Genomic DNA, 21592 nt, shown 5'->3' on the forward strand with positions numbered 1-21592 from the left:
CTAGTCTGGTAAAAAGTCACTGGAGTCAAAGGGATCTTGTTAGCCAAGGTGGAGACTAATAACAGTGGAGCTCCCTGAAAAGATCTGTTCCCCAGTTAATTCACAGCCTCCAATAATGACACTTAGCAATCTTCCTGTCTTACTCATTAACACTCTTGAAGTGTTAATGTTGTTTTTAAAATAAATTTTATTGTGAGACTAACTTTCACTGTTACACCATTGTATATCCTCTGTTCTACTGGTCTCCATCACCTGAGTTAGGCAGTGTATAATTGCTTCATTTGTACAGCTGACTTGTGTATTCCACTGACTTCCAGGGCTAGGGACAGACTTTCAAAAGCCAGAGCCTAAATTGATTCAACCTTTGCAGGTTAATTTAATCAAAAGTGAATGTTTATTCACTTGCAACTTTGTTCAGTCTTTGCAGGTTAGATTGATTCCAGAAATGGAGGCATGTGACTGCAGTGGCTTGGGCTAGAAGGCAGGGGGCACTAGAATAACCCTCCATTCCTTTCCTCAGAAGTCTCAAGGCTAGAGGGAAGCTGACCTGGGGGCATGGCCAGACCCCGGCAGGCTGCTAAGTATGATTGGGGAGAAGTAAGGTCCCCAGCTGGGATGTGCCTGGAGGGCGAGGGGTGAAGCAGCCTTTGCCAGGCTTGTCCCTGAGGTCAGACATCAGCTGGGGCAGCACCTAAAATGAAGAGGGAAAGGAGGGGATTAAACTCCCCAGACTGTGGTGGGCACAGGACCCCAGCTGCAGTCTGCCCAGCTTTTGTCCCTGCTCCTGCTCCTGCTCAGGCAGCTGGAGGCCTGACGAGTGCGGGCCATCATGGCCCTTGGGCTTGGGCTGTGACTGGTGCTGTGGGGCTAAGCCGAGGCAGTCTGTGGGTGCTGCTGAAGGCAGATGCAGAGGGGCCAGCCCAGGGAGGGCTGGGCCCTTCCCAGTGTGCTAGGGCCACAGGGGCTGCACAGCCAGATTGCTCCCAGCTTCCCATGCCCAGGCTACATGTGGCTGTCATGGAGCCACAGCGAGCTGGGAAGGGCCTGGCTGGGTCAGCCTAGGCTGGGCCATGAGGGCAGAGCCCTTCCCAGTTGGCTGAGGCTATGTGACAGCCTGGCCCGGCAGTATGGGCACAGTCTGGCCAGGCAGCAGGCTGTCTGGGACAGCTCAGAAGCACCAACATGCCCCGAGCCTGGCAACCAGCCACCACACCCTGTGTCCTGTGCAGCATGCGGAGGCTGCAGCTGTGGTGGCTGTTCTGCCCCCAGCACCTCTAGCTGCTGCTGCTGCTCTGGCCAATGCTGCTGTCATCCCTGCCCCTGCCATGCCCCCCTGGGTGGGTGGTCAGGAAGCTTCATCCCTGTGGCTTCTGCCCAACATATGGTGCTCTGGTTACAGCTCCTGGATGCCTTCTATCCACTCTGCCCACAGGGGCTGCTCATCCCTCTGGGTAAACAGAGTAGATGGAAGGCAACCAGAGCTGGAAACAGAGTTCCATTCGCTAGGCTGAAGCCACCGGGCTGAAGCTTCCACCTGCCTGGAGCGGCACTGGGCAGTGCAGCAGGAGCTGCAGCTGGAAGTGAAGGAAGCAGAACAGCCCTGCTGGGCCAAGGCATCTTCCCCCTGCTCCAGCAGCTACTCCCCCTCCCACTCCTGCCCCTGTTGTACCAGTGGGAAGGAGGGGGGCAGAGGAGGAGCTTCAGCCCGGTGGCTTCTGTCCAGCACATGGAGCTCCATCTCTGGCTGCCTTCCACTTGTTCTGCCTGCCCAGTGCAATGAGCAGCCCTGGGGGCAGGCAGAGCAAATGGAAGGTGGCCAAGAGCTGGAGCTGGAGCTCCATTCATTAGGCAAAAGCCACCAGGCTAAAGCTCCTCCTGCCAGCTGGAGTGGCACAGAACTTCTGTTCTGTTACACATTTACACCAGTTTCTGGTCACTTATACTGATTAATTTGTAACTTGTGTCCCTTGCCCAGATGCATAGTTGAGGTACTAGACCCAGCCTGGCCCTCTAGGTCAGGTATAGACGTTACATTTTTACTGATATAAATCATTGAAAACTGGTCTATACCTGGAGCAGAACAGTTGCTTGGCACACAAAAGCAGTCTATGCCCATAACAGAACAGAAGTTTGGCACACATAGAATGGTTTAAAAATGGCAAAATGCAGTATAAAAGTTGCACCCCACAAGGGCAACTGTGTGTTCTGTTATACCATAGGCCTCATAGATTTGCTTCCGGAAGAATTGCTCCTTCAGAGTATAACACCTGCAAAGTCTGGTTTTTACCCTAGTGATAACTAAATAATTGTAGTTCTAGGCTTATATCTATCCATTATATAAGCTATCTTTATGCCTCTAAACGCTTAGCTTTCAGAAGCCTACTTAATTACAAATGCTAAGAAAATGATCTAACAAGCTGCTTTTGCAGTTCCATATGCTTTACCAGGTAACCAAAGGGTGGTCAGTAGTACATGCCTTTTCAGGGCAGATAGAAAAAGTTATCCCAGGAAGTCTCAACATTATGCATTTAATGGTATATGCCATTGCTTCTTTACCTAGTTTACATATCCTATTTCAGTCAGTACATTCTGAGAATGAGAAATAATTAAGGGAAGTATGAGAAGATGATGACTGCTAGTAGAAAAAAATAAAATGAAATCTATGAAACTAGATTACAAAACTTACAATTTTTAAATAGCAAGGGAATATTTATAAACGGTTATAAAGGATTAATAAATTCCTCATGGATATTTAAATACTTGGTTACTCAACTGTAGTGTATCTACCAGGACAGTAGGTTTCTTCATGCCACCTATAACATCTGTCTACTAAGGGTTTTTTTACAAATTCTTTGGTATGTCTGCTAGTTTTGTCTGTGGTATGTGGCTGGTCACCAAAGTCCTACAGTATGCATGGCTTCTCTCTGATGATGAAATTATTTTTTTGTAATGTGAATCAGCTACTACTATTTATAGTAGGAAATGCCAACCTACAGCCCGCAGGCCGTATCTGGCTTTCAAAGAGATCTAATCCAGCTCACACAAATCCAATCTGGTCCAGTGGATCAGAGTGGCACAGAGCTGTAACACGCTGCCTATCCCTTCGGCAGCACTCCCTTCCCCTGCATTGTGCTGCTACCTCCACATCTGAGCTTACTGGAGCGGCAGAGGGGCCAGGAATCTGTAGTGAGGCAGGCAGCTGGCTGCTTAGAGTAGAAGGAGACTTGTGGCACACAGTAGTGGCTGGGTTGCAAGCTCTGGCCCTTGATGTCAAAAAGTTGTTGACCTGCTTCAGAAACTGTAAAATACATAATATAAAGTGTGACTGATGTTACTCATAGGAGGAGAATACTGTGTGTATGAAACTTCCTCTTTTTTGTGAAAGATACAATGCATCTCCTACTTGTCTCGCCATGTGCATGTGGAGTTATGCGAGGAAATCTTAGCAAATCCTCCTTAAGACTGCCCCCAAAAGCCTACTCATAATAGCTGGCTTGCTGAGGTTGCTCAGTAGGACTATAGCTAATCAGGAAGTCCCAGGTGAAAGGGCTTGGAATCTATCCTAGTTCCTTATCTCTCTCATTCAGTAGGAAAGATAACTGGCAGGAGAAGATGAATCCTAGCTGGACTTCTGGCTCTCTGCTATCAACTTAACTCTAATGAAGGAGAACATTTATAAAGCTGTCTTTTGATTTGTTTTCTTTAAAGAGAACTAAATTCCATTTACTGTAATCTAGGAAGGTAATCCAATCAAACCATACTTTCAGCTGCTTGTTTTTGAGGAGGGATTCACTGAAAATATGCACGTGTCGAATTTTATTTCCCTATCAGAGCAAAAATCAGGATCATCTTTTAGAAGGTGAAGCATTACAAGGTTGGAATGTAAAAACTGCCTTAGATGTCAAAGATAACCAAAGCAATTATCTACATGGAACACATGTGGCATAGTTACTCTACACTACAGTTGTATTTGAGAGCTTAAAGGGTGATCTGTTAATTTTTTTGACTTGCAATCTAATAGGTAGAAATTTGGTAAACTGGGATTCATTCTAAATTACATGCCAGCAGTTGCAGGAGTAGTCATGACAGCTGTCACATCACTGTCACAGGTTGTTGTTTCATCTTGCATAAGCAGATGTGATTTTTAAACTTCCTACAGTTGCAGAACTGTCACTGTGTGTGTGGTTGGAAAGTAAACACATTTTATACAATTCTGATTCTTCAAAACAACATTAGACCAGCGTTTTTGATGCAGAGTGTGAGATTATCAGTTTGCATAAACCAGTGTAGCTTCAATGACTTCACAGGAGCTAGGCCAGTTTACAACAACAAAGGGCTTCCTCCATGTGTTGGGATGGGTTATTGAGCCCCAGATCCTCCAGCAACTGAATAATAATTTTTGTCTTTGTGTGTCTTTTCTGCAGCTTTGGGTGCATCTACATGAGATGCATTAATGCCCATTAGCCTAAGTTAATGCACATTATGGGAATGCATCTATATGTGCATGCCCTTAATGCACATTAACCTAGGCTAATCAGGCCTAAATTTGATACCTGCGAATTCAGGTATCAAATTTAGGCGCAATTTATTAATGCACATTAATCCATGTATAGATGTGACCCAACACTAACTTTAGTGCCAGGTCTGCCCTGCCACTAGGGAGCTGGCCTGAGCCCAGCCCCAGGGAACACCCTGCCCTTTAGCTATCCCCACCCCCCCGGCCTCCCGCTGTGGGCTTGAAGACCCAAAATCTTATAAATAATTTTCTCCTTGTACATAGTTTCTCACTTGTAAGTGGGTTTTTTATTGTTGAGGGGGAGGGGGTTCTGTTTTTTGAGGGGGGAGGGAGAGGGTGGGTGTTGTGTGGGTAATAAAGTTTTTTTTTTGTTTCACCTGCGTGTGTCCTGAGAGTGGTGCTGGGAGTGGGAAGGGAGTAGGGGGTGTGTGAGCAGTAGTTTCAGGTGGGATGGAGTGGGGAGCGTAGGAGGAGGGGGTCAGGTAGGGCTTCCTACAGCCAGTGCCTTGGCCCTCACTAGCAGGTATGCCACTGTCCTAGGGCTTGGGGGTGGGGGGTGGAGGAAGGAGCCAGCTGGCTCCTTGGCCAGCTGGAGCAGAGGGCACTGGTCATTGTGGGCAGGGACTGGGCTGGAGCAGCAGGGTGCTGGGTGTAGCTGGCAGGGGCAGGGGCCAGGGGCTCGAGCAGCCGTGGCACACGGAGGCAGGGTGGACAATGAGGGAGCTGTCATATGCTGCCTGTGCACTGGGCATGTGGCTCCTGGGCAGGAAAGGGGCTCTTTTAAACTTCCCAGTTTAAAACAGGTGGCTGCCAGTGTCCCAGGTGGCTGCCAGGAATGGCAGCTGGCTCTGGCTTCAACATGACTGCCAAGTGCTGGCAGCCATGTGGCTGGAGGCTGCAGGTCCCCCCTGTGGTCACAGGGGCACATGGCAGGGCTACAGGGGCTTAGTCCTAGCTTTAGTGCCAAGTCCAGGGACTTAGAACTGATTTTAGTCCCAAGTCCCTGCCCATGTAGACACCTGTCAAAAATTGGTTAATGTGAATTATCTTAATGTGCATTACATTTAGTCATGTTTAACTGCATGTGTAGCAGCACCCCTTATGTAGCACAGAACAGGCATAGAGTAAACCTCATGTATTATAGCATAGATCAAATAACAAAAAGTAAAATTATGTCTATCAGCATTTGGTATTCTTTTTATTCTTCTTTAGCATGCAGAGATTGTCTTGATATTTAAATATTCTGCTAGGCCAGAGGGAGGGATATCTTTGCCTAAAGTTCCCATTGACTTCAGCAGAAGCTGCTTCAGCCTATCCCATTCTCCCCTCCTTTGACAAGTTGTTTTCTTCTTCTCTGGGCTTCCAGGGCGCCATCAGTGGTTCTAGTCTACAGCCTGACAATAACTCCCAGTTTCTAGCAGGACAAATTACAAGGAAAGTCCTGTTCAGGCTTTAAAAAGTAAAACTAGAATCAGGTCAACTAAGTCCACATTAGGGGGTTCTGTTTCATCACAGCAATACTGTGCTTTAAGATGTTGTGACTTGGTCAAGTCTTGATTTTAGTATAATTGAACAAACGTAAAATTCAAACATGTTATGCCATATGTGTGCACTGCAAGGCATACACAATGTGAATTAGACATGGATAAAATTCTAGAAGAAGATAGAGAAATCCCTTAATTATGCATGTCACAATGCTAATGCCTGAATGAGGTTAATCATTTTGGATGGCATATGCAAATTTGGTATTTCTAATTTTATACAATGTATCGTGCTTTTGTTAGGAAATTGTTATTCTACTTTGGGGGAGGGGAGCGGTGTGGGACACTTTGTGACCTATGTGCTTGGTGGAACTTAGAATTACTGGAGTTCTTTTGCCGATAGCATTTATAGGATCAGGTTCTAGCTCTTTGTGCATAATGAAGTTCACATTATACATTGCAGAATTTATGATGCACTCAAAATATTTCATCTATAATTTTGTATGCTGGCTGTCAGATTTTCTTTTCCATGTATTGAAGGAGTTATGAAACTTGAGATTTGGGTGCAAGCACAGAGTACTTGAACTCCATGAAGGTTCTAATTTATTTTGCATTTGTGAATAATCAGTGATTATTCCATTACATATTTATGATTATGTATCTATTGCCTATTTATCATTATGCATTATAAAATATGCATCCTTTATCTAATTTTGAATGGAAAATGTCAGGGTAAGCTTGATATGCATAGCTATATACCATATTTTCCTAAATCCAAGGTGACATTGATTTTAAGACTGCCCCTAATGATTAAATCCCACACATGGAAAACTAATCTATATTAGATATTATAGTAAACCCCATCAGAACAAGGACCCTGTTTTGATAAGCTTTGCAGAAGCATGCAGGACAGAGGAAAAAGAAAGTTAGGTGTTTTTTAACCAGATCTTCCAAAGAAATGAATATGCACTTTGGCTCATTAAACATGTGCAGGAGGGTTTGCAAAGAAGAGGCCCTACCTAAATGCAGGGGAAAAACTCCCTAGAAGGCAGTGAGGCACGACTCGCTGCAAAAGGGCAGTGGTGCCCAGTGCCTTAGGAAGTCTTCCTAGCCATTCCTATTCCTACTGCTAATAGGAATAAAGGCTGAGGCATTCCCTGGCAGCACAGGAGAGCCTGAAAGAATGATCATCCCTGACCGCACCCCATACCATGATGCCTTTGCCCCAGCCTGCCCCCAGACTTACCTCAGACAGCCCCACTCCCCTCATCATCATAGCACACACCCTACCCATCTTCTCTACTCTGCCTTCCAGCCCTGCAGCTATGTGCTGGCTGCAACACCCCCTCCCTATTTTGCTTGGGGCCACACAGTCCTGCCTACCTGCAAGCTGAGCAGCTGTTATGCAAGTGAGGGTTAGGACACACAGAAGTAGCATGTGGCTGGGTAGAGAGGGGAAGAAGGGAGTTATGGAGGCTCCTGTGGGCTATAAAGCCATGAGGCAAAGGTCCCTACAGGGAGATGAGCTGTACTCGCATTCAGATACAATGTGGTTCTGTTCTAGTCTGTCTGATACTTGATTCTAAGATAAGGCTCCCCTCCCTCCTCCAGTGTTGAATGGGGATAAAACCTCATCTTGAAATTGAGTACAGAAGGTAAAATTATACAAGCAAAGTTGACCATCATATGTAATTTCCTCATAGGGACAGGTAGTGATTGTCTGATGAATACAAAACTTCTTCCATTCTCTGTCTGCAGTGGTCTTCTGAAATCATGTTCCTTAGTCACTTGTGCACAGATATGTCAGATGTATCCCCTTAAAGCAGGGATGTCAAAAATATGGCCTCTAGTGCTGCCCCTGGGTCTCAGAGTTGATTTTCACAGTACTGTGTGTGCAGGGCCCACGACAGCACCCATCCCAGCCATTCTGGGAAGACACTGCATGAGGTGCCCGCCTGAGCCAGTCTAGGATTATGCTGCATGTGGTGCCCACTCTAGGACTCACACTGCACACAGTGCCTACCCTGGTCAGTCTGGACCAGGCACTTGTGTGCAACATGGTTCCCAGACCAACTGAAGTACGTGCCATGTGCAGTATGCCTCCTGAACTGGCCCAGAACAGGTTGACTTTTATTAGTAGATGTTTAGGATTGGGAATCCAGAAAAAAGATGACAAAGCTGATATGGAAATACAGAGCACCCGAGCGACGGACTAACAATAGAGGGATGGGGGTGAGGAGGGGAACACAACTAGGTTACAGGCAATACAATGTTAGCCAACTAAGCCCCAGGGTAGCTACATATAGCACAATCCCAGACTGGCCAAGGTGGATGCTGGTTTGAGACACAGGGGGATGGGAATTAGGGACCAGCCCTGTGCCATTCATCCAGCTTGTGGAACCAAGTGAGTTTGACACCCCTGCCTTCAAGCATTCTGCTGATCCTCATTACAATGTGGAAACCACTACAACAGATACTAGAAGTCATTTGAGAAGGCTGAATTGCAAGAGAACAAGCTTGTAGAGTGGAAAAACCCCCTGAGAACCCACGTTTTCTCTCTTTAAAATAGGATCTTTTTGCCTTTCACATCTCCACACTTCTGTTCCTATCTCCCATTCTCATCCCAAACCATTTATAGAGCACACCTGTGGTTCCATAACCCTACTTCCTATCCCTTATGTCTTTGGTCAGTGAACCATATCTATATCCTTGTAAAGGGGCCTCTAGAGATGGAATGCAACCATCAAATATCAAAGAGCGATTGCCATTGTCATAGAATAGGTGGCATATACAACTGCTGCATGTTTTTAAAATGCAGCTTTTATCAGTGAATCTTTGTCAGCTGTTTGCAGACTTATCAAGTGCATCTGGTTGTCAGTAGCATACACTCCCCAGATGTTTTTCATCATGTACTGCCAAAGCTTTCAAAAGATGTCTATTAATCGAGTGCAGGATGTCTGCTGTATATGTTTTTATAGGAATAGAGATTTTGGCAACAGGTTTTTGTTTTTTTCAGGCTGATCAAAGAGACTTTACCATGGTGAGGAAATAGATCTATATTCCCTCCCAACTAGATAGAAAATATAAGCTTCATGAACTGAAAAACTCCTTGTCATCAGAAATAAATGAGAAAGGAAAGGGAAGAGTACTGAGAAGGAGAGGGGGTTAAACTCAGAAAAAGAAGAAAAAGATTCTGCTTAGCACTACATCTATCCATATATTTTATTATTATAATTTCTATCCATATATTTAAGTAACCTTAGATCACCATCTTTATTTGTAGGAAATTTTCTTCCATTGAATGCCAGTGTGTGATTGTTTGTTTTCTTTTATTTTATTTTTTTTGCCCCTCTTCCCCCCAGCACTCCTCCTGCTGTTCAGAATTTTTGAGCTCCTTTTCTCTGTAAGAAAACCCCCCCCCACACACGTTGATCTCAAATGCTAGAACTCAAATGCTAAATTTAGGCATTTAAATCCATACTTGGGTATATAATTTATTTTTAACCAGAGGGCATATGGCACAGGAGTTCACTGGGACCAAGTAGCAACAGCACAAGGTGTGCAGCTGCTTCTTGTTCCCAGAGAAAAAAATGTCCACTCTCATATGGACATGGCCAGGGTGTCAAAAATATGGCCCATGGAGCCCTATTATCCTGCTCATGGTGCTGCCTGTGTGTCTGAGACTAGCCCCAGCCTCACACTGCTGCATGTGGTGCTGGAAGCTGGTCTGGTGTATGTGGCACGAGTCTGGTCTGGGTCACACACTACAAGTGGTGCCCATTTTGGACCATGCCTGAGTGCCACATGTAAAGCCAAGTTGCATCTGGTCCACAGGCCAGACCTGGACTACAGACCAGCCCTGCACACCACATACAGTGCAGCCCAGGTGCAACATGCAAGGCTGGTTTAGAAACCCAGCCCAGCCCACTAGCCAGCTCAGTGCTCCTCATCTGCCCCTACAGGTCTGGATGAGTTTCATCCTTCTGGTTTAGACATGGAGAATTCTTTGTTATGACCATTATATTCTTTTATGGTAACTATTTTAAATGGACTTCAGTATGCCAGCAGAAAAATGATGAGCAAGGATATATACTATGGCATTCCAGAGAGGTGGAGTGGGAAACACCTGCTTAATGTAGCTGTGAAAAGAAAAACCTGAATAAAATTTGCTCACCCATCAGATGCAAAAAGTACTTGGGAAAGCTCAATACCTTGCAAGTAATAACAAAAGAGACACTAATATCAAAAGACATAGCCCTTGGTAACTGAAGGCAAAAGCTCAGATAGAGTATAGCTTTCAGTGGCTCTGGGAATGTACTCTAAATATCAACAGCATCTTCTTTTTTGTGATTTTATTTCAGCACCATAGCCTACTATTGCAAAGTAACCACAGTCAGCCACAGTCTGATGCTGTTTCTGAGAAGCTCAGATAAGCACCAGTGAATTCTTTACCAGAGTATTACAACAGATGCAAACAGTGGGGTGTTTTCCTAGAATTTTAATCACTGATTACTTGTTTGTTTTTTTTCTACATGCTTCAAGGCACTTGCAAAGCTGTAGACAGGCTGGCTGCTTTCAGAGAGGTCTGATAGAAAATCCCTGTTCTTATCCTGATTTGCTGGCTATGTTACAACAAACACACAACCCTTCCTAAAATGACGAAGCAAATGAACAGTGATCAAAATAAAGGATAATCCCCAGGGTCAAAAGGGAAGTGCGAAAATAAAATGCATGGACAGAAAGAGCTGTAATGAGAATGTTGCAGTCTAGCCATCTTGTAATACTGGCCTTAAGCAGTTCAGATGAAAAGCAGTCAGGGATGACCTAATTTTTCTTAAGTGTATTATAAGCACATAATACTACTCTCCTTAAAAATACCATGTGTTCTGCGCTGTAGCAGGAGGCCGTTTAGGAATATTTTTGTCAGAATTTATTCTCTTCTTTGTTTTTTGTTTTTTTTTTTAGTTTTTTTGTGGGGGGGAGGATGCCGCAATGTTTTGTGAAAAGGCTTTCTAGGGTGATGATGCCAGAGAGAGGCAGGGTGTGGACAAATGTACATTTAAACAACTTTAGAAGCGGATGGAGAGCTGCTGCTTAGGAATGTGCATCAGCTGTTATGCTTCAAATGTTACATCTGCATCATCCTGTGGCAATATGGGTGAGCTAAATTGCCCATCTTTGACCCAGAAGAAGGCAGAGTAAAAGCTTTCCTGCCCTTGTACTGCTACAGAATCATGCAGAGGCAGCAGTTGTACTGCAGCTGCTTATATTAGTATGCTTTGATACTGATACACTTGTTACATCTGTCTGTATGCAGAGCAACATTACTAGTATAGGATGTAGGAGGCCATGTTCAAGTCTTTAATTTGGAGTCCAAATCTCTGCTCTGAATGTGCTGAGCAAATAGGAATCTGCTCTGAATGAAAGTATGCCCTTTGCAGGTTCAGCCCTTAACTACCAGAGCATTTTCATACTCTGCTCAGTAATGGTCAGGAACAAAAAAATTCACGTTGCCTATTAAATAAGCACAATCTGCTGTATCTGCTCCTTTGAAGGTGTAGTCAGGAAGTTATATATAATGTCTCCATGGAGAAGGGCTTTCTTGAGGAAGAGCAATGCTAGTGAAAGGGAGGAGGGATGGTACCTGAGCAATATCTTATTCCTCCTTAACTTTTAATGCATCCAGGCAGCTGGGTGATCACAAGACTTGGTACTCTGAAGTTCAGGCTGCTCTCTAAGGCAGTGATTCTGAAGTAGGGTGCTACGGCACCCTGGGTACCATGACATCATTTAATGATGACACATAATATTAGCCCTATTAGATGTGCAAACACCTACACTTTGCCAGATAAACTCAGAGATTTCAAAAAGGGATGCACAGTGACAAAACATTCTGGCCTACTGTGATCTTTCTAAGTTCTTTGTAACAAAAGGATTGCTCTAAAATGTTTACTTAGTCAAAAAAGGAGTGAAAGCTTAGAGCTGGCATTTTTGGAGGAGTATCTTCAATATAAAAAAGTTGAGAACAGCTGCTGTAGAGGAGGAGTTGGCAACCTAAGGCCTGTGAGTTGGATCCAGCCCATGAAGTGGTCTGATCTGGCCCATGGAGGATATGTTCAACATGAGGCATCAATGGTACAGAGTTGTACTGTGCTCCCTATCCCCTTTGCAGGTGAGAGCCTGCCTCTGCACCACATTTGGGCTTATCCTTACTGCAGAGAGACTAGGTATCTGCAGGGAGGCTAGGTTCAGGCAGCTGATTGCTTGCAAGGATTGCAACGGCAGGGTCTTACAACCCACAGTTCTCAATCTGTGGTTCAGGCTGGCAAAAGGTTGCTGCCCCTTGCTCTAGGGAGTTCCCAGTAAGCAGGGGAACATGGCCCTGTTCTTGCCTCTTCCAGATGCATCCCCTGGGCTCAACTAGCAGGAAGTTGTATTTGCACACTCCAGCACTTTGTAGCTGCATTAGTGCATCCCCTCTGTGAGTAGTCTGCGGAGCTCCCTGTACTGTACTTGGAACACCTAATCTGACCCTAATCTGAGCCAGCCATCACATGGCTATAAAGCTGAAAATGTGTAATATTATGGACGTGCTGGATCTGACTCCCAGGGTAGAGCCACCTGACTCATTTTTCAGAGGGGAAAAAAGGGGGAGCTAATAGTTTTGAAGTTTACCTGCAATGTAATCTCTGCAGAGAGACATGGAGACATTTCACCTTGTGCCTTCTGTGTCCCATTTTTACTTTTGTGTTTAGAAAATGCAGAAGAGGGCAAGAATCTTGCAGTTCATTAGCTAGAAATAAAGAAGGCCTGTAAATGTTTACTGTGTTCAGAGAGAAGCAGGCAATTAAATGCATTGGCTTTTTTCCCCACAAGATTTAGTGCTGTGCTTAGAAAATTCCTAAGTAACGTTACAAGTACATACCCAAAGGCTATGTTCTTGCTATGGGTCTTGAAGAGCATTGGCCTGAAGGTAGATCCCATTTGCCGTATTCTGACATCAGGGCTGTTCTGACATATGAAAAAAAAGTCTTATTTGGTTTGAACCACTAAATGCTGTATGAAAGATATTTAGTGCAGAGAATGTCACTGTTTAGTGTTACAGAATGTCCTCTAGGTGGAGTATTACTTTCCAGCTGTGAGTCACTTGCCAGAAGTTTCTCCACTGAGAGAATTTGTGTAGGAACCCATTTAACAGAAATTATTCCTCACTGTTTCTACACATCACCAAATCATTATATAAAGAGTGAAATGCATAATCAATTAGCCCCACTGCCATAAAATGTACAGTATAATGCAGATAGAATCAGTAGCTACATTCAGCCTTCAGGTATGCATTACAGTAAGTCTAACTACTGCGATTTTTCACCCTTTTAACAGATCTTGTAATATGTTAATAAAAATTGTCTGTCTGCAAATATATAAGGACGTGACTTAATGAGTTCTGCCTTTTGATAGCCACACTGAAACATGCCATCAGCTGAACAATATACATATAGCATATCAGGAAAACCTAAGAATTGCTTCATAAAATACACTGCATTTCTCTCCCTAATCTATATGTATTTTAAATTTAAAATCAAGCCAAATTCTGCCCTGACTGACTTCCCATTCTGAGTATAACTGAGAAAAAATTGTCCTGGTTTCTTCATATTCAGGTGGTTATGAACACAGCCACCATTGCTTAATAATTTTTAAGCAAATGAATCTGATTTACTTCCTCCCTACTATGATGCTCATAAAGTTTTAATTTAATGAAGTAGTTGGCATTGTTGTGTCCTGCAGATTGGACATCAGATCCTCAATGTTGACTATCATTATTCCAGAATAATGAAAATCTGAATCAAATTTTCTCTTGTCAGTTGGACTTCTATCAACAAAGGTGGCGTTTCAGTACTGTTTCTTAAACAAACACACTTCTGTAGTACACTGGAATATTGGCAGCATACTTCCCTGATTAACTTTATTGAATTCCTTTGATTAATGTAGGTTTTCTAATATTTGTCATGGCTGGTGTAGGTAGAGAGGTGCCATAGGAGAAATGACTTTGAACTAGGGATTGTTTCCCCCAGAATCCTGAGTGACATCCAGTTGTGGGCATTCAATAGAGCCACAAAAATGCCACTTCTCCTCCTCTTGTCTCAAAAACCGTTTGCAAACCAAGTCCTCCTGCCCTTTTCAGTGGCATGCTTAACTAGCTCAAGATGATTCACTGAGGGCCTTGTTACACATTTACTTAGCATGTGCTAACTACACTTCTAACACTGGTCTTCAACTGTTCAAGCAGTGAAGCATGTAAGTGCCATGACAGCATAGTGAAGTTAGATCTTTCCTAGCAAAAAGTATTTCCACATCTTATTACCTAATGTGTTGAGATAATATTAGACTGCTCCATAGAGGTAACCCAGCCACTGTGATGGTGAGGGTGAGCCTGTCAGGCTCCCTGCTCCCCACCCTCTCCCCAGAGCCCTGCTGGTTCAAGGCTCCAGTGCAGTGCAGAGGGAGCACACAGCCTCCGTACCACATGGCAGCTGGTACAAGGCTCTAGTGCTGTGCAGGGGCTACTGGCCACTCCTGTGCTATCCAAATGTTGCTTCCAGAGCCTTGCACATGTATGATACTGGGATTGTGACCTGCTCCCATGCCATGCTGGTTCTGCACCAAGCCTACGGGGAGATGCCAGGACTGAGAGCAAATATCAGCTGATTTTTTTATCTCATCCTTGGGATCCTAAAAGAGCTGGTTTGAGACCATAATAAGCATTAATGCACAACTGCTAAGAAACCTTTCAAAACCATATTAATGCTTACTATAAAACATGCTTGTGTAACATGTAATGAGGTCCTAAGATAAAATCTGGTCTTTATTTAGAATGAACATGTTCTTTTAGGTTTATGAACATGACAGAGCATACTGGGCACAACTACACATCACCGTACAGTGACATAGCTACGGCACCATGCTTTAGTACTTCCTTTTATATGTACTAAAGCACAGCTTACTAACTGCCCATACTGCACCGTGCTCGTGGTGCAGTTATATGTTGCCATTACGTCGCCATAACAGCATGCTAAAACAGGCGAGCACACCACTACAGTAACGTAGCTGCCAATTAGGTGTAGACCCACATGATCTCTACGTTGCCATAGCACACTGTACAGTGATATAGTGTGTCACTATGTTGCTGTAAGGTGACATGTAGGTGCTCTGTTCTGTCTCTCCATTTTTGTGCCCAAACTAGGTGCAAACTAATTTTACAAAATACCTACCATCGTGGTAGTCATTGGGGCCTACTCTACTCCCTGTACAAATACCAAAAGCATGAATCCAACATAGTGAGGGTTTGATAGTGACATCAAGGTGCATCAGGGAGGATACATCAAGGTGCTGTTGCTTTCATTTTGATCTGCAAAAGCACTTGTACAGGAGATCAGGCTCTGCTGAAGCCAGTGGGAATGAAACATAGATTTAAAAGCTTAGCAGGTGGTTTCCTGAATGGGGAACTCTGCTGAAAAGAGTAGACTAAGACAGACTTATCCCAAAATCCCTCTGTATGGCTCTATGTTCCCAGTTTTGAGAAAGCAAGATGTAAGGTACAATCAATGTGGTCTATAATTTCCCTCCTCAGCACGTTTTTAAGTGCACGTTTCTTTAAAAGCAGAATTTGTTTTCATCCATTTCCACAAACAATGGCCTCCTGTGGCCAAAACAATTTAATAATGGTACAAACAAGAGAGAAATACTATAAAAGAAAAAAACAACCTAAAAATCATTTATATTTCCTAGTTACTTTTTAATTTATTTATCAGGAAAAAAATAATTGTAAAATAAAAAATACAAATAAGGCCCCTTTGATATGGGTCACGAATGTGGTATTTTGTATAGTATGAATTTATATATCAATAATTCTTCATATTGTTAATTACGGTGTGCTTACCTACAGCTTGCTGAGTATATTCTGTATGTCCTGTACAAAAAGAGAAACATTCTGTCCTTTAGGGAAATGAGATGTATAATAAATGCACTGTTTACCAATCAAAATATTATCTCATCAGGTTTCCACGTTCGCATTGCATGATGCTAATTTACATAGGTACATATGCTTATATGTAAATGGAAACATGTGCATGCATCTTGTATAACTTTTTTTTTTTTTATTTGCCTGACAGATATTTCCAGGACTGATTCTCTCGGACATAAAACCAGCCAAAAGAATGAAATTCAAAACAGTCTGCTACCTGCTTGTACAACTCATGCATTGTCGTAAAATGTTCAAAGCAGAAATCCCTTTCTCCAATGTCATGACATGTGAGGATGATGACAAGGTAATTCATGAATAAGACGTACAAGATTTACAGTATAAGATTTTCCAAAGTCTTTAACTGCCTGTGCAATAAATTTCTCTTTTTCGTCAGACACAAAACAAGGAAACATGCTGTTACTGCAGTGTGTGTGGCACTATTACTAAAAATCTATAATCAGAATAATAATAATATTGTCTGCACTATGGGAACTACTTCAAAGCTTTCCCATCTTTGCTAAAATATCATTTCTATACAATGGGTGTTAACATAGCAAAGATGGACAGTGGGGTCAAGAACACACCATGCAGGCAAGTGGCAAGACAGTACTATGTCAAGGGAAGAAGGGAGAACACTAAAGCAGATGTCATGATGTGCCTCTCCTATAGACTACCAAACCAAGAGGAAAAAGTGTATGAGGAATTTTTCAAACAGCTGTTCAAACCATGTGCTGATAGGATGTTTAAGCACTGTGACATCTGTTAGGAGGATAACACAGCAGTAAATAGGCAGTCCAGCAAGTTTTTGGAGCATGTCAGAGTATAGATGGTGTATTTTGGTATAAATGGTGGAGAAACTGGCTAGTTCAAAAGATCTTCTTGATTCACTGCTCACAAATAGGAAGGAGTTGGTCAAAGAATAGGAAAGAAAAAGGCAACTGCAGCTTGAGTGACAGTGACTGTAAAATGAAAGAGTTCAAAATTCCAACATACAGAAGGAAGGAGAGCAACAGAAGAAAGGCATTGGACTTCAGAAAAGCAGACTTTAACAAATTCAGGGAGCTGGTGGGCAGGATCCCATGGGAGGCAAGTCTGAGAGGAAAAGGAGTCCAAGACAGCTAGTTGCACCCTTAATATGGTCTCTAAGGTAAAAGAGCAGGATATCCTGATGTAATGACACCATAAGAATTGCAGCAAGAGACTGGTCTGGGTAAACAGAGACCTCTTCAATTAACTGAAACTCAAAAAGAAATCTTTCAAAAATGGAAATTTGTCAGTATAACTTGGGATGATTATAAATGTCACATGGCCATGCAGTGAGACTATCAAGAAAGCCCAGGTGCAAATGGAGATGCAGCTAAAAGGATATATCAGATAACAAAAAACTGTTCCACAACTATGGTAGAAGTAAAAGGTCTACGAAAAATGTTGGTACTCTGTTGAATCAAGAGGGCAATCTTGTAACGAATGATGCAGAGAAGGCTGAAATATTTAATGTGTTGGGTTTTTTTACTTCAGTTTTAATAAGGGCATTTGTCATGATGAGCAAAATTGGCAAAAATAATAGAAATAACTTACCTGAGAAGTTTTGGATAGGAAGTTTAGTTATCTCAGTTATGTAATACCAAGACCATATTTTATATAGTAGTAATAGTTTATGCATAGCTTTTGCTAAAACCATACAATAGCAGTGATAATAAAATGATACAATTTGTTTATTGTTAAAAGCATACAGTAAGTTTACACATCTTACCAGTTGAAACAAAATTAAAATAGATATACAGATATACTGTATACACCGATACAAAAATACAAAAATGAAACAATATACAAAGGCAGAAAATAGAACAGAGCAGGGGGATTTGATTTCAGCCTTTATTTTTTGTGCAAGTAGTGCAAGTACACCTAGGAAGCATAGCCTAGGCTGTAAGCTGTTAGGGAGGAGCTATTGTTTTTCCTCATTAGCCCAACATTTACCATTTTCCACCCCTGAAGAGATCCGTTTACCTCTTATTTTTTCAAAGAATGAGCAAGCCCACAAATAATGATTAAACTAGTCTAGCTCATTCTTCTTACAAAAACATATTCACTCTGTATATCTAATCTAACACCACCTGCTTGTAACGGCTGTATATCTTGAGTGAATTGCAGTCTGGTAATGGCTTCTCATTGTTTGTTGTTTCGTAATTCACATAGATAGGTTTCTAAGCCAAAAGAGTGCTTTACTCATCTAAGAAATGGTAAGTTCAAGTAAATCTTGCTGCCTGCACATGCGTCTGCACAGTGACATCTTTAATTCTTAAATTATAACTTGTTTTAAGCATAGAGGCAATATTGGGTCAATGACATTTCTTAGGCCGTGCATCTGGAGGAGAATAAAAATGTTATTTAATCATCCAAATAAGGGTTTATTTGGAAGAGGAGAGGCTTTTAAATGTACTTTTTGTAATATCTGAGAGGGATACAGGCTCTACATTTTATCCAATAATTTATAGTTCTTAATTGAGCTCAAGTACTCGCATTAAATGGCCCTGTTTCAGATTACGTGAGCCACTTTGTCACAGAATATGGTACAGATAAAAGGTGCCTTCAAAAATAATTAAAATTTTATTTCTTTTTTTTACTGAACCATGGGGTCAGCACTCCATAGTTGTGCTCCATACAATGGAATGGACTCTCCCTTAGATCTATACACCTTTAGTGATGCCAGTATCCTTTTACTGGTGTTATTGTAAAAGGATAAAAGGACAAATGCTTATGCTTTTGGTGTGTTTATTCCAGATCAGATTTTTTTTATTTAAAAAAGTCCCACAAAACAGTAATTTGTATTTAACAGTGTTGGTTCCCAAGCTGCTTGAAACACAGTACTACTGAAAGGCATCTAATAACTTTTGGAGAGCTATCTGGGATTCTGACATTACTAGCACATCATCTGCATAAAGCAAGACAGAAATAGAAACATTGATGCATGCAGTTGTTATATATATTTTGTACACGACAGCCAGAAAACACTGAAAGAAGAATTGGAAAGGTATTTTACCCTGTGCTGTGGAGTCTCTTCCTGTATTTATCAGGGACCACATCATAAGCCACTGGTCTGGTTTGGTTACCCAAATCCTCTGTACAGGGAAGTATGTTTGTATGTGTTATTTAACCAACTGCTAACCTACGTTTTTGGTTTTTTAGAAATTCAATTACACTTGCTTCATATGTCCAGTACAGATGTAAACATCTCTTAATACTGAATTAATGTATCCATGCTCAGCATCTTTTTGATCACCTTTATCCTCTGAACTGTGACTTTGAGAGAGAATCTTAATATAGCTGATAGAGATGTTGGTGGGGGTTTTTTTAAATGGGTTTATCAGAATTAATTACTCTGAACAGTGCAAACATTGATTGCACCTTGTATCTTTTTATTAAGTTGCTGATAGTGACCAGGAAGATGCTTCCAGTTGTATTGTAGGTGGTAGACAATTTTTTGTTTGAGAAGCTTTGTTATTTCTGAATGCATTAGATAGCATTCCTGAAACTTGTGCTTGTTTGGTAATAGCAATATTCTTCTGCTTATGTCAAAACAGCCTAAGCTTGTCTGTACAGGTATAAACTAGACCGAAATCCTAGGTAAAAGGTAATGCTATAACTATATGTATGAGATTTTACTGAGCATAATCAACGGCAATGGGCACAAAGAGCTAGATCTAACAGAAGACTTGGATGTCCAGAAGTTGGGCACTTTGGCTCCTAACTTTCTGATACCTCAGTGTCGGAGTAGAATCCATAAATCTCGGCTAGGCATCTCAGTTTACAATACAGTATGCGTGGGAAGAGTTAGGACCTTCAGAATAGAATCCAAATAAACTGTATGCTGATTGAAGAGCCCCATAAGGTTGGTCAGTAGCAAACATTAAGCTCAGGGCATGTCTGAACTCCTGGATCTCTCCAGGTCTTAGGCTTCTCTGTCAAGGCTGCAGATGTGCCTTTGCTCAGTTAGAATCCACAACCTAGAATGCTGTCCTGAGAATGGCCACCCAACTCCATGCTTTCAAAAAGGATTGGCCATGGTACTGCCAAACTTTTATATGACATTCTAGTGATTAGATTATGGAAGTGGGGGACTTGGATGTAATTCTCTTTTCAGCCTGAAGGGTTTCAACCCACATCTAGCAACTACCAGGAGAGTGCCCTAATAGCTAGGCTGTAACGTAGGCTAGTGGGAGGAGGGGACAAAATGAAGCTGTGCCACCTTACAGCAAAGAATTCAAGAATCACAGGGTCAGAGCAAGACCACAAGACCCAACCTCTGGGTAGGATGTCCTCCACACAGGTGGAAGTGCTTGGTTCCAGTTACCTACACTAATGATCATTTAATGTAAAATGCAGAATCAGCCTTGAGAATAGAAACCAGAGTCCATGATCTCCTCCCCAGAGGGAGTGTCATTACTACTAGACTAGAAGCATGTTTTCTCTCACTTGCTTTTGTGCTTTCTGGCTATATACAACCTGAATTCTTTGTAGCTGAGTGGAGCAGTTTCATTGGAAATGGTGGACAATACGCCACCCAACATACTCTCCATCATGGTGGGAGATGTAGGTTTGGCCACTTCACTCTCTGGGTGGAAGAGGGAACTGAACCCAAGTTTCCCACTTCTTGGGCAAATCATGTAACCAGAAGGCTGTTATAGAAAGGTGGGTGCCTTTCTCTCCTCATCATCCTCTGGCTTCACTATAAAATAACACATTTGGTGAGGGTACTACTTCTGTCAGTGTTAGAAATGCCTCAGTGGGACAGTTGTAATTAGGTGTGAACTAGCTGCCAGGCTTCCCAGGTAGGGCATCTTGACTTCTGCAGTAACAGAGCTCTAGGCTCCTAACAGTAGGTGACCATAAGGAAAACTGGGACATCCAGGATACTGCCCCCCTTCTGCTTTATTTAGCCTTCCCTTGGGTAATGTAGTCTATTGTTGGATCTAGCTCTAAGTGCCTTTGGTGTTGTTTCTCTACATCTCTACCTGTCAGTGTCTCGATTGGGGGCAGGATACAGGCATATATACGTGGAGTGAGTAACAAAAGAAAAATGGTAATATAGGAAAAGTAATTTTAAAAAATAGCTTTTAAAACTTTCTATCTGTGACTAAATTTGTGGCATAAAAATATTCAAAGTCACATGCTGTCATTGCACAAGATGTACAGATACACATCCTTGCAAACTGCAAGGGAGTTTGCAGTTCACAGTGGCAGAGCGAATTTTTGGGGAGGACAATAAATAATGACAATTCTCTAGGATCAGAAGTGATGTTGAGGACCTGTTGAAGTCAACAGGAGCATTGCCACTAATATTACTGAAGTCAGAATCTCATCTGAGAAATTTAAACTTAGACTTCAGTTAGCTTACGAACATGTTGGTATAAGAGCTATGCGTTGTCTTTTTTTTTTTTTTCCTGGCTCCTGATTTCTGACTTTAGTAGTAGAAATACAGCAAGAAGCCTTGGCACAGAGGCTGGACTCCCAAGCTGAGGAGTATGGTCTTGAGTCTGCCAGTACTTTTTTCACTCCATGTCTAATAAGAGGCAT

General features: G+C 42.5%; 1 protein-coding gene across 1 annotated transcript in view; it reads left to right on the forward strand.

Annotated features, from left to right (window-relative positions):
- Positions 1–21592, forward strand: part of ADCY1 (adenylate cyclase 1) — a 262521-nt gene that overhangs the window by 187864 nt on the left and 53065 nt on the right. Inside the window, exon 9 of the mRNA XM_019535907.1 lies at positions 16167–16322. Within this exon, the coding sequence (XP_019391452.1) occupies positions 16167–16322 (156 nt within the window). The remainder of the gene's footprint in view (positions 1–16166; positions 16323–21592) is intronic.

This window comes from Crocodylus porosus, unplaced genomic scaffold (genome assembly GCF_001723895.1).
Source record: "Crocodylus porosus isolate Cpor-Errol unplaced genomic scaffold, CroPor_comp1, whole genome shotgun sequence".
In the NCBI taxonomy this organism is placed as follows: domain Eukaryota; kingdom Metazoa; phylum Chordata; order Crocodylia; family Crocodylidae; genus Crocodylus; species Crocodylus porosus.